Source organism: Ranitomeya imitator, chromosome 5, assembly GCF_032444005.1.
Source record: "Ranitomeya imitator isolate aRanImi1 chromosome 5, aRanImi1.pri, whole genome shotgun sequence".
NCBI lineage: Eukaryota > Metazoa > Chordata > Amphibia > Anura > Dendrobatidae > Ranitomeya > Ranitomeya imitator.
In genome coordinates, this window is record NC_091286.1 from 27295223 (window position 1) to 27315215 (window position 19993).

The 19993-nt window shown below is 44.7% G+C and overlaps 2 protein-coding genes across 2 annotated transcripts in view; one reads left to right on the forward strand and one right to left on the reverse strand.

The window, feature by feature from the left end:
* IARS2 (isoleucyl-tRNA synthetase 2, mitochondrial) overlaps window positions 1-1771 on the reverse strand; it is a 41518-nt gene extending 39747 nt beyond the window's left edge. The window contains exon 1 of the mRNA XM_069768475.1: window positions 1530-1771. Coding sequence (XP_069624576.1) covers window positions 1530-1727 — 198 coding nt within the window. The 5' untranslated portion in view covers window positions 1728-1771. The remainder of the gene's footprint in view (window positions 1-1529) is intronic.
* A 1555-nt stretch (window positions 1772-3326) lies between these two features.
* BPNT1 (3'(2'), 5'-bisphosphate nucleotidase 1) lies at window positions 3327-18472 on the forward strand. Its single transcript, XM_069768476.1, has 9 exons — window positions 3327-3454; window positions 8237-8364; window positions 9957-10061; window positions 10670-10777; window positions 11013-11061; window positions 12036-12127; window positions 12946-13143; window positions 14860-14965; window positions 17861-18472. Exons 1-9 carry the CDS (start codon window positions 3394-3396, stop codon window positions 18013-18015), a joined length of 1002 nt encoding a protein of 333 aa, XP_069624577.1. The 5' UTR covers window positions 3327-3393; the 3' UTR covers window positions 18016-18472.
* Window positions 18473-19993: the final 1521 nt, after the last annotated feature.

Here is a 19993-nt window from a genome sequence, read left to right on the forward strand (position 1 = left end):
CCAGTGCCCACTATGTTCCCTGCCAATCTCAGTACCCTCTGAGCACACACCCGCACCTCAGACCCCTGCACATCCCATGATCTTCTCTGTCCCAGTTCCCCTGGGATTTCCAGTTCCCACTGATATCTCCAGTCACAGTGCCCCAATACCTTCCCGTAATCCCTCTGCCTCCACAGATCTACTTTACCCCAATACCTCTTATGAGGCCATTCTGTACCAAAACCCATGAAATCTTCATCCATCACTGTGCCCCAAAATTCCTCTGTCCCATTTGACATTCACCTTCACCCCTACTGCAGTCAGCCCTGTGCCCACCACCGACAACTCAGTGGTCCCTGCCCCCTGTCAGCCCCGAGCCCACAACAGTCAGCCCCTTGCCCCCCACCACCACCAGCCCCGTGCTCCATGTTCCTTCCATCAGCCCTGTACTACACACCCTCTAAAGTCAGCCCTGTGCCTACCACCGTCACCCCCGTACTACACGCCCCCTAAAATCAGCCCTGTGCCCACCACCGTCACCCCCATACTACACGCCCCCTAAAATCAGCCCTGTGCCCACCACCGTCACCCCCGTACTACACGCCCCCTAAAATCAGCCCTGTGCCCACCACCGTCACCCCCGTACTACACGCCCCCTAAAATCAGCCCTGTGCCCACCACCGTCACCCCCATACTACACGCCCCCTAAAATCAGCCCCATACTACAGGCCCCCTAAAATCAGCCCTGTGCCCACCACCGTCACCCCCGTACTACACGCCCCCTAAAATCAGCCCCATACTACAGGCCCCCTAAAATCAGCCCTGTGCCCACCACCGTCACCCCCATACTACACGCCCCCTAAAATCAGCCCCATACTACAGGCCCCCTAAAATCAGCCCTGTGCCCACCACCGTCACCCCCATACTACACGCCCCCTAAAATCAGCCCCATACTACAGGCCCCCTAAAATCAGCCCTGTGCCCACCACCGTCACCCCCATACTACACGCCCCCTAAAATCAGCCCTGTGCCCACCACCGTCACCCCCATACTACACGCCCCCTAAAATCAGCCCCATACTACACGCCCCCTAAAATCAACCCTGTGCCCACCACCGTCACCCCCGTACTACACGCCCCCTAAAATCAGCCCTGTGCCCACCACCGTCACCCCCGTACTACACGCCCCCTAAAATCAGCCCTGTGCCCACCACCGTCACCCCCGTACTACACGCCCCCTAAAATCAGCCCTGTGCCCACCACCGTCAGCCCTATAATACAAGCCCCCTAAAATTAGCCCCATACTACACGCCCCCTAAAATCAGCCCCATACTACAAGCCCCCTAAAATTAGCCCCATACTACAAGCCCCCTAAAATCAGCCCTGTGCCCACCACCGTCAGCCCCATGCACGCCCCCTAAAGTCAGCCCCGTGCCCTCTTGCCTTTGCCCCTGTCCTTATGGGCTGACCCCTCGGTGCAGCGCCCCCTGTCCTCACCAGTCTCAGCCTGCACTGTGCCCCCTCTCCCGCCATTGCTCCCCGTCTCCTCACCTCCTGCAGGCGCAGCTCGGTGCTGACCGTGTCCTCCGGGCTCCGGCGTATGGGGAAGTCGGTGAGAGGCAGCAGCACGGTGTCCCGGTAGTTGCTCTTCTGCCCGGGGCTGTCATTGCTGCTGCTCAGCCCGGAGGCGGCTCTCCCCCTCCACAGACCCCGAGCACAGGGCAGCCGGCGGCGGAGAGCGGTCAACATGTTCCTCCTGACAGACGCTACGGAGAGCGGAGAGGGGACGGGGACGGCGGCCGCCGAGGACCAAACCTCCCACAGCCGCGTTCTGTCACTGAGGGAGCGTCCGTGTGCGGTGGGGTGGATATAGTGCACCTGTGGGGTATAGTCATGTGTAGGAACAGACATCTTCCGTCAGAAGCTCAAAACATAAACAAGAAAAATCCAAGTTATGATGATATAACATTAAATCAACGTCATAAAGACATCAATAAAAACTGTAAAACTGACAATGTTCTGATTTGCCGCACGTCTCCTAAATAATGGAATAGAAAGTCATCACCCTGTCTATACTGCAAAATAACGCCAAGAAAAACACCTAAAATAATAATAAAAAAAACTGTAAAAAAACGACAAGAAAAACAACTAAAATAATAATTAAAAAAAAAAACAAAAAAAATACAAGTTTGATTTAGGCTACTTTCACACTAGCGTCGCATCCTGTGACAGCGCAGCACAACGGGGGCAGCGGATGCATTATTACAACACATCCGCTGCCCCATTGTGAGTTGCGGGAGGAGGGGGCGGAAATGGCGGACACGACGCACAAAAAAAAACGTTACATGTAACTTTTTTTGTTCCGACGGTCCGCCACAACACGACGCAACCTTCGCAATGCGTTGCTATTGTTAGTCTATGGGGGAAAAAAAAAACGCATCCTGCAGCCAACTTTGCAGGATGCGTTTTTTCAACCAAAACGACGCATTGCAACGTGCGTTGTACGACGCTAGTGTGAAAGTAGCCTTAGCCGTAATCATAGCGCTCTGGAGAATCCCGTTGCGGGGCTCAGGTCATATTTATCGCACAATGAATGTAATTTAAAAAAAAAAAAAAAACTCAAGAAAACAATGGTGGAATTTATTTACCGTATTTTATTTTTTTTTCACCTTGGAACTATTTTTCCTATTTCTCGATACATTATGTGGTAAAAAAAAAAAATGAATTGCGTCTCTGAAAACTACAACGATAATAAAAAATCATGGATGGAAAAAATAAAATATAAAAAAAAAAGATTGTGGCTCTTGGAAGAAGACGAGGAAAAAAAAAAGGGCGAAAATGTAAAATTATCCTGATCCTGGAAGGGATTCTAGATTGTGAGCCCCATCAGGGACAGTGATGATAATGGGTGCAAAACTGTAAAGCGCTGCGGAATATGTTAGCGCTATATAAAAATAAAGATTATTATTATTATTATCACCTATGTGTGCAAAACTGTAAAGCGCTGCGGAATATGTTAGCGCTATATAAAAATAAAGATTATTATTATTATTATCACCTATGTGTGCAAAACTGTAAAGCGCTGCAGAATATGTTAGCGCTATATAAAAATAAAGATTATTATTATTATTATTATCATCTATGGGCCGCGGTCACACGGTCAGTATTTGTTCAGTATCGAGGAGAGGAAGAATCAGAGGGAAAGTATAATAGAAACTCGTCATCTCTTCTGCATTTATCACCCATTCCTGGTTTTGGCTACAAATACTGAGGTGAAATACTTACTGACCAAATACTGAGCGTGTGACCTATGAATATATGTGTGTGTGCGCGGATGAGTGTGAGTCAGCAGATCTGGCATCTCTAGGACCCAGGAGCAGCTCTGCTGACATAGGAAGTATATAGAGGTGGTGCGATGTTCTGCAGAGCTCTGCACTCACTGACAGTCACTGTGCTCTGCAGCGGCCGCCGTGCAGGTGAGTGGCTGTTTATGGGGGGTACACGGGGTCAGCGGGTTATAATGTTATGGGTTCTGGGCAGAATACAGACAGATACACAACATGGAGGGAGTAAGGTATAAGGGCACGTCTCAGGGCAGGTTTATCACGTTCCCCTGTGGATAACCTCTATAGCGCTCACTGATACCAGCGCGGTCCTGTAATAGGAGCCACCGGGGTAACAAGTCCGTCCATGATCTTTCTTCCTCCATCATCTGTGACTGATATTATTGAGAAGTGGAAGGAAGCGCAGCAACTCGGCCACAGAGCGGAGACCCCGTAACATTACAGAGCGGGGGGCCGAGTGCTGAGGAGCAGAGGGCAGAAAAGTCACCACCGCTCTGCACTGCTCCAGACCTCCATTGTATCAGCATATACACTGCACCCCCACCCTGGGAACTTCATGGCCGAGCAGCTGCATGCAGCCGTACATCACCAAGCACAATGCCGAGCGTCGGATGGAGTGGTGTAAAGCCGCCATCACTGGACTCTGGAGGAGACGTGTTCTGTGCAGTGACGGATCGCACTTCTCTATCTGCGTCTGATGGAGGAGTCTGGGTTTGGTGATTCCAGGAGAACGTTACCCCCTGACTGCATTGTGCACGTGGTACAGATGGTGGCGGAGGAGGATAATGCTGTGGGCTGTTATCAGGGGTCGGCATTGGGCCCTTAGACCCATTGATGGGAAATAATAATAATATTACAAGACATTGTGGACAATTGTATCTGCAGCTTTGTAGGGACAGTTTGGGGTTCGCCCTTTTCTGCCCCCCATGACTACACCCAGTGCACAAGCTCTATACAAACATGGGGGGGAACATGAGCCGCACAGAGCCCGGACCCCAATAGAAATTCTGATCGTGGCCCCCCTCCCCCAACATCCGGGTCCGAACTCACAAATTATCTTCTGGATGAAGGGTAATCTCACAGACTCCTCCAAAATCTTGTAGAAATCCTTCCCAGCACAGCGGGGCCGCTCTATCTGCGGAGGGGCGACTCCATATTGATGTCCATGGATGTAGGATGGGAGGTGAGAAGACCTCCTGGAGGTGAATGTGGAGGGGGGGGCACATACTTTTTTTTTTCCATAGAGTATGAAAAGTAAAGGGTGGTTGCAGCTTTAAAAATGTTCAGTAACAAAAGGTGAGTTCCAGGAGCTGGATAATGGGGTCTGCCGTTCTCACTAATGCCCCTCTGGAGATTTCTGGAGCTCGGGGTCTCAGGCACGGACTTCAGTGGGTGCTGCGCCGTGCCTGTGTGATATGTGCTGCAGCTACATCGCCGGTGGTCTCGGATCAGAGATATTGGTCCATCATTAGTGGGGTAGTGGTGGTCCGCTTGGCATGTGCACTACAGCTCCCATAGGCGGTAGATGGCGAGGGTCACAATGGTGCGCTACGTCTTCATTTACACAGCACTTTGGGACCTCCGCTCTCTCTCAATTGGTGGGGTGTCACTGCTCGGACCCCCAACTGATCTTCTTGTGGATAGGTGATAAAATCTTACTCCTAGACATTTATGAAACGTCTGCAGGAATGGGTCCAACTTCTGAGATCCCCACATTTCTCCAAAATGGATGCGCCTGACCCCAATCTTACCTGATGCGGCCACTGTACCCGAGTCGAGTGTAGAGGTCACACAGGGGGGGCTCCATTATTTTACTTGGGTCACTATTCTGGGGTCTGCCCTGACCCTGTAGATCCAGAAATGTCTATGATGGGAACGCGTCTTTAAGGCCACGTTCAGACGTCCATCATTCGCTGGCTTATTAAACTTTATGGGGCTGTTAACATGTGGCAAAGTGAGCAGAGCATGGAAATGTCCGTCTAATTCCTGATGAGCCGTGGAGTTTCTTACTCCAGTCCTTGACCGGAGTAAGCTTTTTGACAAGGTGCACACCACTTGTAAGGTGTCCATAATTTATTACGTGGCCCTTAATTAGACACCTGTTACTTCCACTGTACCCTCCTGGCATGTACACCAGTCTTCATGCATCTGTTTGTGTGTCGGCAAGAAAAATCTGAGACCTGTCCATTTTTCATCCAAGTCATGAATCAAAATCACCTATGTGAGTTCTGTGGGTCCAAGAAAATCACGGACAGCGAACGGGTGGCATCCATGGGGTCTATAAAAATAAACCTCCTGCGTCCCGCACGGGCTGTTCTGTAGTCTGCCCCGGCATTTGAAGGACACATCCCATTTCTTAAGACCTTTCCTTGTACTTGGAGCTTCTGTTGCACAATGACTCAGGTTCTCTTATAAATGGGAGTAAAGGTGACGGCAAACAATGAAGATTACAATCCGGGGGTCAATAACCTGCAGGTCTCTGTAGTTTAGGGCTGGGTTCACACTGGGCGAGCTGGCGAGATCGTATTATGGGGATCAAAGGAAGAATTGGAGCATGGGCTGGAAATGTTCCCAATGTTTCTTATTTCCCTATTAAAAAAAACAAAAACAAAAAAAAAAACTCCATGCCAATGTTGGAACTATTGAAATCTCCATTTTAGGTGTCCCCCACACAACAGAAAAGTTCTTCTGATTAGCCACCATGTGAGAGCGTTGGGCCATAGCTTTCCCTTATGACTCACTACCAGTGCCAGGCAATGGCTCCCTATTACCAGTGTCCCCTAAACCACTTATACCATCTATTCACAGGATAGGGTCTCCTCACTGACCCCCGCCACTGTTCTCATGAACATAGGGCTCAAATTCCCTTGTGTGAATGAAGCTTTAGTGAGCATGTGCGTCCACATCCCCATTCAGAATGTTAGTTTGAAGGGACCTCCTGGGTCATCTGGTCAAAGCAGGACTCACTAAACCATCGCAGATAGATGTCTGTCCAGCCTCTGTTTGAAGACTTCCATTGAAGGAGAACTCGCCACCTCTCGTGACAGCCTGGTCCACTAATTGATCACCCTCACTGTCAGTTTTTTTCTAATATCTAATCTGTGTCTCCTCCCATTCAGTTACATTCCATTGCTTCTAGTCTTTTTTTTGTGCAAATGAGAATAAAGATGATCCTTCTACAATGTGACAGCCCTTGAGATATTTGTAGACAGCTATTAAGTCTCCTCTAAGTCGTCTTTTTTGCTAGCTAAATATTCCCAGATCCTGTAACCGGTCCTCATAGGACGTGGTTTGCAGACTGGTCACCATTCTCGTCGCTCTTCTCTGAACTTGCTCCAATTTGTTGATGTCTCTTTTAAAATGTGGTGCCCAAAACTGGATGCAGTATTTCAGATGAGGTCTGACCAAAGAGGAGTAGAGAGCAATAATGACTTCACATTATCTACACTGTATGCTTCTGTTAATACATCCCAGAATTGTATTTGCCTTTTTTGCTGCTGCATCACACTGTTGACTCATGTTCAGTCTGTGATCTATTAGTATACCCAAGTCTTTTTCACATGTGCTGTTGCTTAGCCCTATTCCTCCCATTCTGTTTATGCTTTTTTTAATTTTGTATTGCCCAGATGTAGGACTTTTGCATTTTTCCTTGTTAAAACCCATTCTGTTAGTTGCTGCCCACTGCTCAAGTTTATTTATATCTTTTAGAATCCTCTCTGTCTCTTCTCTAGTATTAGCTAACCCTCCTAGCTTTGAGTCATCAGCAAATTTAATCAGTTTAACCTCAATTCCTTCATCTAAATCATTGATAAAGATGTTGAACAATGCAGGGCCCAGGATAGAACCCTGTGTTACCCCACTTGAGACATTCTTCCAACTAGATGTGCAGCCATTTACGACCACTCTTTGGGTCCGATCACTAAGCCAGTTATGAATCCACCTAACAGTTGCCTTGTCCATTCCATACTTAGTCATTTTTAAATAAGAATGGTGTGAGATACTTTGTCAAATGCTTTGCTGAAGTCAAGATATACTATATCCACAGCATTTCCCTGATCCACCCAGTCAGTGATTCTGTCATAGAAGGAAATTAAGTTAGTCTGACATGACTTATTAGTTACAAACCCATGCTGGTTAATCACTTCATTCTTATCCAGGTACTTGCATACATGTTGTTTAATAATTTGTTCAAAGATCTTTCCTGGTATAGGCGTCACTCACCGGCCTATAGTTCCCTGGGTCCACCTTCTTTCCCTTTTTGAAGATAGGAACAACATTTGCTCTTCTCCAGTCTTCTGGAACTTCTCCTGTTCTGCAAGAATTTTCAAAGATTATGGAGAGTGGTTAAAAAATTTCTTCTGCTATCTCCCTCTGTACTCTAGGGTGTAATTCATCTGGACCTGGAGACTTGAATTCATTTATGTTGGCTAAGTGTTTCCTCACTATCTTTCTTTTTATAGATATCCTGGATTCTTCTATTCCTTTAATAGGGCAGTGAAGATCAGTTGATGTTACATTTCCTTTGAGATTAAACAGATGCAAAATAGGTTTTTGAAAGTTCGGCTTCTCAACCTTACTATTTCATCATTTTCAGCCTGTAAATGTAGGAGCAGTGGTCGCACATGCTCACTAGAGCTTCATTCACACAGAGGAATCTGAGCCCTCTGTTCTTGGAAACTGGGGTCACATCAGTCAGACCCTCAATGGTCATGCATTTCTCCTTTCTTGTGGATAACAAGTTGTTTATGGAAAGACCCCTTTAATTTTTTTGTGTCTTCGCCATTATTGAAGTTCTGACGTTTCCTTGCACGTTAAGGGGCTTTTCTAGCTTCTAACTACATGGTCTGTAGAAATATTTGTTTTTATTACTATTATGGTCCTTATTAATAATTTTCTTTACATATCCTCTGCCAGCATTCACAATGTCTTCAGCACCATTATTGTTAGCAAGGTTGGTGGCCGCGGCGCACTCTGTGGCCGAAAAAGCCGGGACAATTGTCAGAAATGTCATGAGTGGCGGAGATCTCGGCATAGTTGAAAAGGTAAAAACTCCTAATCAAGTATCATATTATTTCCTTGTAATTGTGAATGAATGTACTGACGAAATAAATAATGTAGCAGAATAGTGAGTGCAGCTCTGGGGTATAATATAGGATGTAACTCAGGATCAGTAATGTATGTATGCAGCAATTGCAGTAATGTCGCTCTGCCACTAAGGGGAGTGATGGTACATCTGATGGCACTAAAGGAGTTCACCTGACCAGGTATCACCAGCACACATTACACTTCACACTCCGGCCACTAGGGGGAGCAAAAGGCTCTATTTGGCCACTCCTCACACTGGTAAAACTAGGGGTTGGATAGGAAGTTAGACAGAAGCTCACTGGGTTTTGTCCAGGCAACATCCCGTGGCAGGGGGTGTTGCGGGGGAAGATTCAGGGGGGTCCCTGTCGGGCGTGGGAACCTGGCAGGTACCTAGCGAACAGAGTAGAACGTTAGAGAACCACGCCTGCACTACCTTGTGGCGGTATCCTAAGAAAGGACACGAAGCGAAGGATATTGTGGACAGTGAGAAACGAGATCAAAGCACAGAGGAGAGCCATTAGGAGTCGTGCCCCTCGAACGGCAACTTCCTACTGAGGCGCGTAGCCGGTGCCCGGAACACCGAGGAAGTAACTGACTCTATGCCTTACTTCAAATACCGCAGGACAGTTAATTATAGGTTGGCTGTCTACCATACATCACCTAAGCAGACATAGGGGGCAACCGTGGAGAGGGGCGTCTCTAGGGTCCCGGAAGAGCTACGAGTCTACCCGTCAAACGGGTGCGTCCTAGCCATAACATACCTGGGGGACGGAGAATAGAAAGAACTAGAAAGAACTGGAACGAACGAGAATAGAAGTTGTGAGGACTATCCCGAATAGTCACAAAACCTTGACAGACTTGTATCACCTTTTATTGGACGCCCCTTAGCAGGGTCACGGACTGGGTCCAGCCACCGTGACATCCCCAGAACTAAGCCAGCAGAGGACCGGTACCGAGCAACTCGCAGCCCTGCGTCTGGGGGCGCTCCATGTACACAGTGACTGCACCAGCAGAATAGTGAGTGCAGCTCTGGGGTATAATACAGGATGTAACTCAGGATCAGTAATGTAATGTATGTACACAGTGACTGCACCAGCAGAATAGTGAGTACAGCTCTGGGGTATAATACAGGATGTAACTCAGGATCAGTAATGTAATGTATGTACACAGTGACTGCACCAGCAGAATAGTGAGTGCAGCTCTGGGGTATAATACAGGATGTAACTCAGGATCAGTAATGTAATGTATGTACACAGTGACTGCACCAGCAGAATAGTGAGTACAGCTCTGGTGTATAATACAGGATGTAATACAGGATCAGTAATGTAATGTATGTACACAGTGACTGCACCAGCAGAATAGTGAGTGCAGCTCTGGGGTATAATACAGGGTGTAATACAGGATCAGTAATGTAATGTATGTACACAGTGACTGCACCAGCAGAATAGTGAGTGCAGCTCTGGGGTATAACTCATGAGTAACTTTTATCATTATTCTTCTGGAGTCTAACAAGACATGTCTTAAATTTACTCTATTCTCTGTGTTACAGACTGGTGCTAATGACCTGCAGACAGCGGCTGATCGGTTGGTACAGCAAAGTATCTGCGCCTCTTTGGCGAGAACGTTTCCCCTGCTCACCATCATTGGAGAGGAGGTGAGGACCCTCGCTGATGGTTCTTGCACATCAGGCTGATTCCCTCTAGATTTCAATACTCTGTTCAGAAAAGCCAACGCTTCACTTTGAAATTGGTAACATTAAGGCTATGTGCACACGTTCAGGATTTCTCGCAGAAAATTCCTGAGAAAAAAATGGACATTTTCTGCAAGAAAACCGCATGCGTTTTTGCTGGGATTTTTTTTTTTTTTTTTTTTCCGGACACTTCCCAATGCATTTTGTAGTGGGAAATCCGCAAAAAAAAACAAAACGCAAAATTAATGAACATGCTGCGGTTTTTACCGCAATGCATTTTTTTTCGCAGAAAAAAACGCATCATGTGCACAAAACATGTGGAATTCATTCTAAATGATGGGAGGCTTATTGTATGCGGGTTTTTTTTTTTTTTTTCTGCGGATTTATAGCGGTTTTTATAGGGAAAAACCGCGATAAAACCGCGACGTGTACACACAGCCTAATAGATGAAATGATAAATCCTGATGTCAGACTTGTGTAGAATGTCGATATCCTCAGGAAGAATGAACAGATATCCTGTATGTATCTTTATACTGTACCTGTGTTTTTATTGCATTCATCTCGCTGCCCAGGATCTGCCCTCTGAAGAAATATCCGAGGAACTGATCGAGACCGGACAATCAGAAGAAATACTCAAAGTGACTTTTCCATCACAGTACAACAGCATCAAAGAAGAAGAGGTGACCTCTAATGATTGCCTATGTAGAATCCTATATGTGCTAGTTATTTGTGGGGAAGCTTGGATTTAGGTCCTGACTGCGATCTAACACTCCCCCTATTACATAATGGAGTCTCCAATTTTTCTATCACCCGACCGTTACAATTATGTTCATGCCTTATGATGAAACTTCCGTACACTGTGAATATATTTTATGGATTTTTTGCTCATATCCATGTTTTGTTTTTTACTTCCAGTTGGTGGTCTGGGTGGACCCTCTGGATGGTACTAAGGAATATACAGAAGGTTGGTGCCCCCGTCACTGCTGTGTATAATAACTTTATATTTCTTTAAGTTACTCTATATAACGATGATGGATAAAACATTGTACGGTGATTCAGTCCATTCAGTGTTAATAGTCCCGTAGACAATGAATGGAGTAATGTCGCCTCATCCTCAAAGTAGTAGTTCAGAAAACTTTTTTTTTTTTTTTTTTTATGAGGATGGAACAATCTTTAATAGGAACCATAGGTGGGATACAATCCTTCCTAGTAAGTTGTCTGAGTTCTTCTAGCAGCTGCATATTCATTTTAGTGTGATATTCCTATAAATATTAAAATGCTCGTACCAGATATGTGTTACCGCTATTTATAGAAAAGGGGATAACCAACGCTGAGAACAGGGCACTGTTATAAATGACCTGGCGCACCTCCGACTTATTCCTTCTCTGTGCGATTGCCGAAAATTGCTAAGTGCCGCACTGTTATATCCAAGTGGTCAAATATTAAATTAATACAGGAGACCACTGATCGATTCAGACACAGCAGAGCCCCATTTCTGCTATCGATTGGGAATAAATCCAATACTTGTGGCATCCCCATTAATGACAGACACGTCCATAGATGATTTCCAGACCCTCTGGATACACTAAGAGGCGTGCACCTCTTAATGAATCATAAGCGTCCGATTCCAATACGCCCCTCATCGACATCGGTGAGAATATTGCCTCTGGATAAATCAGGGCCATAGTCTTGTTAGTTGCAGAATGAGCTAACTGAGAATCCATCAGTGAGCTCGGCGTGGTGGAGCGTTTGTCACCCTTTATCTGTCTCTAAGCTCCTCTTGGCTGATTTATAACTTGCTGTGCTGAGAAATAAATAGCCCGGGAAAAGCCGAATGGTGTAAGATTTTGAACTAAACCCTCTAGCAAAAAAATGATTATTTTTAACCACAAATACATTGATAAATGGAGAATGAACTGATGACTGTTCTGTCTGCAGGGCTCTTGGATCATGTAACTGTTCTGATTGGCATTGCCCATGAAGGAAAAGCCATAGCGGGAGTGATAAACCAGCCGTATTATAACTACCAGGTAACGTGGCCTTTTTATTTTTCTGCTTGGGTGGTCCGATATCCTGGCCATAGGATTACAGGGGCCCCAACTTACAAGTGTAACCAGCTGCTTTGGTGGTGTTGGGTTCTCAGATGTAAGGACTTGTCAGCAGAGAGCAGAGGGCAGGTCCGATCCTTCATCATCCCATGCTTTGGAGGCAGTGGTCCCGTTACCTCTCAGGCCCCCTGTGCAGCTGAACAGGTTGCGCCAATGGTGTGTCTGACCTTGTCCCCGTATACGTGCACAGTGGATGTCATGAAGAGATTAATCGTGACCATAAAAAAGGGTTTGGCCGCTTAATAGATCATTAAAAAAATGATCAATATTTTCTATTGACATGCCGATTAAATAGAAAATCGGAAAAGTGGAGATTTATGACATTTTCTAACATAGCATTGCGCCACCTGGTGTTCAAAGTGTATAGCACGACCTCCTAATAAGCAGAGTGTGGTGGTCGCACATGCTCAGTTCACTGTCAAGCAGCCAATGGAAACAGCAGGCAGGCGGAGAGCTATTTCTATTGGCTGCTCTGCCGTGATTCAATGATCACTATGCCACTGGTCGCACATGCTCAGTTCACTGTCGTGCAGGCAAAGAGCTATTTCTATTGGCTGCTCAGCCGTGATGGGAGGATCACTATGCCGCTGGTCGCACATGCTCCCCCTCCTAGCCTTATAGCCACAATAGTACAATATCACCCGTCTAAGATGAGCGCTGCCATCTCTGCGCCTTTAACCCTTCATAGCAGAGGATTGTATACTAATGGATTTAGTTTCCGTCTTGCTGTATAATTTCAGGCTGGTGACTGCGCTGTCCTGGGGAGGACCCTTTGGGGTGTCCTGGGCGTTGGAGCGTTTGGTTTTGAGCTGAAGGAGGTGCCCGAAGGTCAACACATCGTCACCACCACCAGATCGCACAGCAGCAAGCTGGTGAACGACTGCATCGCCGCCATCAACCCCGATAAAGTGGTGCGCGTGGGAGGTGCCGGAAACAAGGTGACACGCGCAGGTTTCATTCCTTTTCTATGTGTTAAGGACCCCTCTCTATAAGCCACTAAGTTATTCTTCTGTTTCGCATCCTCAGTTTGTGACCTAACTTGAGAGCTTAATTCTAAAAAGTAGGAATTGTCCAAAAGGGGAAATTGCCTTTTTAAAGGGGTTTTTCATCCCTTTTTTTTTTTTTTTGGGGGGGGAACTGTTATGATCTGGTGGTTTAGGAGCAACATGGGACGAGCTCTGAAGGAAGTGGTAACTGTACTGACCGCAGTCCCTAAGCTCAACACAACACTAGAAGTAGCCGTGGGGTGCTCCTAACTCTCCCTAGGCACCTCGTCACAGCCTGAGAACTAACTACCCCTAAAGATAGAAACAGGAAAACTATCTTGCCTCAGAGAAAATCCCCAAAGGATAGATTAGCCCCCCACAAGTAATGACTGTGAGTGGAGAGGGAAAAGACATACAAAGAATGAAACCAGGATGAGCATAGGAGGCCAGTCTAGCTAGACAGATAGGACAGGATGGAATACTGTGCGGTCAGTATAAAACACTACAAAAACCTCCACACCTGACTAAAGGTGTGGAGGGTAAATCTGCTTCCCAGAGCTTCCAGCTACACAGAATTAATTCCTACTGACAAGCTGGACAAACATAGAAAGCACAGAACGGATAAGTCCACAACCTGTGGACAGAAAAGAGCAAGCAAGGACTTAGCTTTGCTGAACTGGTCAGGATAACAGGGAAATCCAAAGAGATGTGAATCCAACCAGGAACCATTGACAAGTGGCACAAGCTGAAGGAAAGAGCCAGGCTAAATAGCCGAGCAGAATAGACAATTAGTGGAAGCAGCTGCTGACTGCTAAATCCAAGGAGCAGCCATTCCACTTAAAACCACCGGAGGGAGCCCAAGAGCGGAATTCACAACAGGGGACAATCATGGAGTACAGATTCATAAATGCTCCATATTCACCTTTCAATCCTCCGCCTGTCTTCTAGCAATGTCCCGTCCAGTTTCTTAAGAGTCCAGTTAAGACAGAGAACTGTATGTGACTGCTGCAGCCAATGACTGACTGCAGTGGTCACATGTCCGTATGATCAGAATACCTACATAGAACTTTATGAGCACCAACTGTCATCTCCTACATCAGTGATGTGAAAATCTGAACTCACCGAAGACTCATTCTACCTGATAAATGAGAATGAAAGTTCAGTCCGGGGGAGAGAGAAGCGGACTTGTCTGATAAGAAATATTAATTTTTTATTTTAATTTTTGTTTATTTTCATGTGTACTATTAATCTATGAAAAAAATGACTGTTACTCTTAAAGGGGCTCTCCATCCCCTTTTTTTTTTTTTTTTTTTTTTTTAGCAACGTTTGCAAAATTGAACGCCAGCCTTGGCTGTCTTGTAATACTACACGTATCACTGGCCGATAAGCTTAATCACAGAAATTATAATTAATTATTAAATTCTTATTATCTTCATGTCACAATCCCTTTACGTGAATTTATCTCAATTTCATCTCTAAAGCCAATTTATTATGTCTGTGTCCGGTAAAGCTGGGGCTGCCATTGGAAATCCCACGAAGTATATTAACTTTTCAACGAAAATATCAAATCCTGCCAAAGTTGTAATAGAAGTCCATGGTGTCACCCAGCTTTCCCTGAATCAGACAGGAGGCTGTGTCCACTTACAGGGCGCGTCATTTCTCTTTCAGATCATTCAGCTGATTGAAGGTCAGGCTTCCGCCTATGTGTTCGCCAGTCCTGGGTGCAAAAAGTGGGACACGTGCGCCCCCGAGGCGATTCTGCATGCAGTGGGAGGTAAGAAGCAGTGACCTTCACCCTGGTGTAGGACCTTTTTATCTTCCCATGCACTGTATATTTACTTCTTTTTTTTTTTTTTTTCCGAAAATGACCGGTTGTTAAAATCAGATTTTAGATTTATTTATTTATTTTTTTTATAGCTTTTTCTTGAGGGCGTTTCAGAGACTCAAAACTAATTTGCACACTTTACCATGTGGGTTAATTAACTTTTATATTTTCATAGTACAAACATTCACGACTGCAGCGATATCAAACATGCTCAAGAAAAAAATAATTTCTTTATTTATATAAAAAAATCTAAGTGTGTGTGTTTACAGCCGCTGCAAAAAAAACAAAAACACACGTCAGTAAATCTATTTCTAATGGTGCTGTTGGCATGAAATTCTCACCAGATGTCGTTAACAACCCATCCAATCCAAACAGGCAAAGAAGTCATCCATAATGTCCATAAATTATGTGTAACAATGATAAATGACATGGTTTAACGTTTTGAACACCTGAAGAAAGAGAGGTGCAAATCCCATGGAAAGTCATGACACAAGCTGAAATCTATCAGTAATTAGAAAGCAGTCCTGCCACTTGGTGAAAAATATTAGCTGGTTCAGCTGATGGTCTATAAAAAGGTGTCTCATTACCAAGGTGCCACACAAACCTCTCATGACGGGTAAAACCAGGGAGCTGTCTCAAGACCTTCACAACCTTATTGTTGCAAAACAAACTGATGGCATTGGCTACAGAAGAATTTCTAAACTACTGAAGGTTCCAGTGAGCAATGTTGGGGCCATAATCCGAAATCCAGAAGTGGAAAGAATTTAATTTCACCATAAACATGTCAAGACCAGGTAGATTTCAGGCAGAGGAGTGAAAAGAATTATTAGTAGAGTTGTCTAAGAACCAAGGATTACCTGTGGAGAGCTACAGAAAGACCTGGAATTGTAAAGGTGGAGAAGATGGAATGACAGCCCTCTATAGACCCCGGTTTTAATGTGTGCAAAATGTATCGTATTGCATATTTGTATCCCCCTGGAGGCTGCAGGGGTGACAGTGTTAACTGTAGGGCTGGTCCCTAGTTGGGGAGAAGTATTAAGGACCAAGGTGTCAGTTAGTTCCTGACAAAATGTCTTTCTTGGCCGCACTTCCAGCATTTCCCCTTCTCATTTCTACTGCCAGGAGTTCCTGCTTGGCCTGGGGTACATGTGAGGTGTTGGTGCCCAAGTTGCCACTGCTTCTTCTCTGGCTAACCGCGTGCATGTAGCTTGATTCATACGTCCGTCGCAAAGATTAACCTGCCCAATTCCAGCCTTGCTGAAGCATCCCCAGATCAACACCTGGTCGTCTAATGGCTAGACGGAGACCTGGAGAGGTGTACAAGCCACAGTGTCTTGCACCCACTGTGAAATTTGGTGGAGGATCGGTGTTGATCTGGGGATGCTTCAGCAAGGCTGGGATTGGGCAGATTGTTCTTTGTGAAGGACGTATGAATCAAGCCGCATATAAGGCTATCCTGGAAAAACAGTTGACTCCTTCTGCTCAGGCAATGTTCCCCAACTCTGAGGACTGGTTTCTCCAGCAGGACAATGCGCCATGCCACACAGCTAGGTCAATCAAGGTGTGGATGAAGGACCACCACATCAAATCCCTGTCATGGCGGCCCAATCTCCAGACCTGAACCCCATTAAAAACCTCTGGAATGTAATCAAGAGGAAGATGGATAGTCACAAGCCATCAAACAAAGAACTGCTGACATCATTGTACCAGGAGTGGCATAAGGTCACCCAGAAGCCGTGTGAAAGACTGGTGGAAAGCTGCCAAGACGCATGAAAGCTGTGATTAACAATCATGGTTATTCCACAACATATTGATTTCTGAACTCTTCCTGACTTAAAACATTAGTATTGTTAATTATGAACTTGTTTTTTTTTTGCATTACTTGAGGTCTCCAAGCAATGCATTATTTTTTTTTTTTTTTCTTACCGGTATTTTGACCATTAATCATTTTCAAAAAACAAATACAAAATTTATTGCTTGGAACTTCGTAGACATATTGTCAGTAGTTTATAGAATAAAAGAACAATTTACATTTTACTCAAAAATATACCTATAAAGAGGAAAATCAGACAAAGTGAACATTTTGCAGTGATCTCTTAATTTTTGATATATATATATATAATTTAGTTTGTGTTTTGTTCTCTAATTTCTTCTGGCACAATTTGTGACAAATTCTTCAAAAAACAGCTCAAGTGTCTTAATGAATTTTACACTATTTCAAAGGCTTCTATTTTAATGGGGTTTTTTTGTCTTTCACTTTTTGTGCAACTATGTAAAGGATCCTGAGACGGTTTACCCTTCAAGTGGCACACCTCTGTCTTCAACTGAGCAAAGAAAAAAAAAAAAAAATATATATATATATATATATATATATATATATATATATTTATTTTGTATGTTACTAGTAAACTGGAATATAATTGTGCAAAAAAAAAATTTGTATTTTGAAAAGACATGATAACTTGAGCTAATAAAATAGATAATAAAAAATGATGCTCATAATGGCATTAAAAACAAACCCCAAAGCAATAAAAATGAAACCTAGTAAAGACATAAAAGTAGCTTGATAAAAGACGCAAAAAAATAATGAAATCAAGGCTGTTATTGAAATTATTTTTACTCCCCCAAAAAAGTGCTAAAGCAAATATGAAGTCACTTTTTTTTTTTTTTTAATGCTCAAGATCACGGCTTGCTGTCAGTGAATGTTTATATGTAGAGGCTGAACCTTTTTTTTTTTTTTTTTGGAAATTGCCTCTTTATTGCCACCGATGGGTTGGTTCTGTAAAGGCTCTGTCCTCTGACGATTGGGCTTACTCACCTACATCATACCCTTGTCTTTTCTAGGTAAACTCACCGATATCAGCGGCAACGCCTATGAATACCACAAGGACGTGAAACACATGAACTCAGCCGGGGTTCTGGCAACTCTGCGCAATTACAACTACTACTCCTCCCGGGTACCGGAATCTGTAAAACAAGCGCTGGTGCCAAAAATGTGAAGCGCGTTGTGTCCTCACTAGACGTAGAGGCATCACTGCTGATCAGGTCAAAGGATATATCCTAGGATACTGGGCTTCACCTATGGCTTTCCACTTGTAAAACTACAACTCCCAGCATGCCCTGACAGTTTGGGCACCAGAGATCTAGGTAGACAGTATTCTGCAAGGTGCAGCTGTTTATTCATAAACTACAACTCCCAACATGCAATGGGAGACGTCGGCTGTCTGCAGATGCTGGGAGTTGTAGTTGCACACCTGTTAGAAAGCCTCAGGTCGCAGGAGAACGCTCCCAGGTACAGTCAAAGACTCTGATGCCAAGAACCAATCACTTAATAATTGTTTTTACCCAAACCCATCACAGACATCCGGGATTACACTCTTGTACACCGTTTTTATGTGACTTTTTTTTTTTTCCCCCTCAAGGGACCAATCAATAAAAATTAAATTTGTTACTTAACTTCTTCTGTGGTTTACAGATTTATATTAAATGTAACAGACTGGATGATAACAGAGAGTAACAGCACAGACAGGTTAGGTCTGACTGATATATAATGGGTGTTTCTATAGCTGTTGCCAAACTTTTGCTTCTTGCATGTGGCTGTGATTGCACCTGAACCCTGGTGGCCCAAGAGCCCAAATGCCATTCATCCTAAGAAGACTCCTGCTGGTCCACTCCCTGCCACTCCATGCTGACTGACAGTAGGAACAGCGCCACAGCTAACCATGGGTTGTCATTGTCATCCTGTATAGCACCCGGAGTGCCCCTTTTTTAAGTGGGTCCCCCCTTTTGAAGGCTACATTTCACAGTTGACTTCTACTCCACTCCCTGCTTCTGTGCTGTCACTCCAATGGTTGCTGCTAGTCCTTGTGTATATCTGTTCTAGCTGATGTCCCATTGGGTTGTTTGACATCTTGAACCATCCCGCCCACCCCTGAAATGGTTTCCTATGATGCCTTTGGCTATGGACATGGGGCAGAGGCTCATCTTAGAAGCAATAGCAATATCAGTTAGCAACCATTCATGGATCATGGACATAGAGCTGCTGTACGATGATGTATATTGTAAAGTCTCAGTGTATCATTATGTGATGAAGCTTCAGTCTCTCCTCTGCCTCCTGCTGGTGATGGATTTCTCCCAATCATGTGTGCAACTCTACATCTCATAGAATTATACAGTAGATTCTGCAGACACCAAGATTCAGGGGAGGTTTGTACCTACAGCTAGTCATTGTTATCAACTCACCGAGCTGAAAAGATATGCTCAACTGCATGGGAGACATGAAGAGTAACAAGGAGAACAGACCTGCGTGAGAAGTGATTTGATAAGTAATGATGCCATCCTATAGTTCACAGTAACTTCCTATCAAGGCACAACATGTACTCTACTAGAGATCAGGACACAGGTATCCACAATGTTGCCAGTAGCTCTGAATTTTCAGAAATAATCAGAGCAACTTTGAGCATGTCCATGTCTGAGGAGGGGAATAATGATAAAAAAAATAAAAAAATGAATCCTAGAATATTAGAGTTGGCTGGGACCTCCAGGGTCATCGCATTCCAACCCCCTGCTCAATGCAGGATTCACTAAACTATCTCAGACAGATATCCGTCTAGCATCTGTTTGAAGACTTCCATTGAAGGAGAACTCACCACCTCTCGTGGCCACCTGTTCCACTCATTTATCACAGTCACTGTCAAAAAGACTTTTCTAATATCTAATCTGTATCTTCTCACTTTCAGTTTCATTCCATTGCTTCTTTTGTTTCCATGTGCAAATGAGACTAAGGATGATCCCGCTACACTGTAACAGCCCTTCAGATATTTGTAGACCGCTATTAAGTCTCCTCTTAGTCTTATCTTTTGCAAGCTAAACATTCCCAAATCCTGTAACCGTTCCTCATAGGACATAGTTTGCAGTCTGCTCACCATCCTGGTAGCTCTTCTCTGAACTTGCTCCAGTTTTTCAATGTCTTTTTTT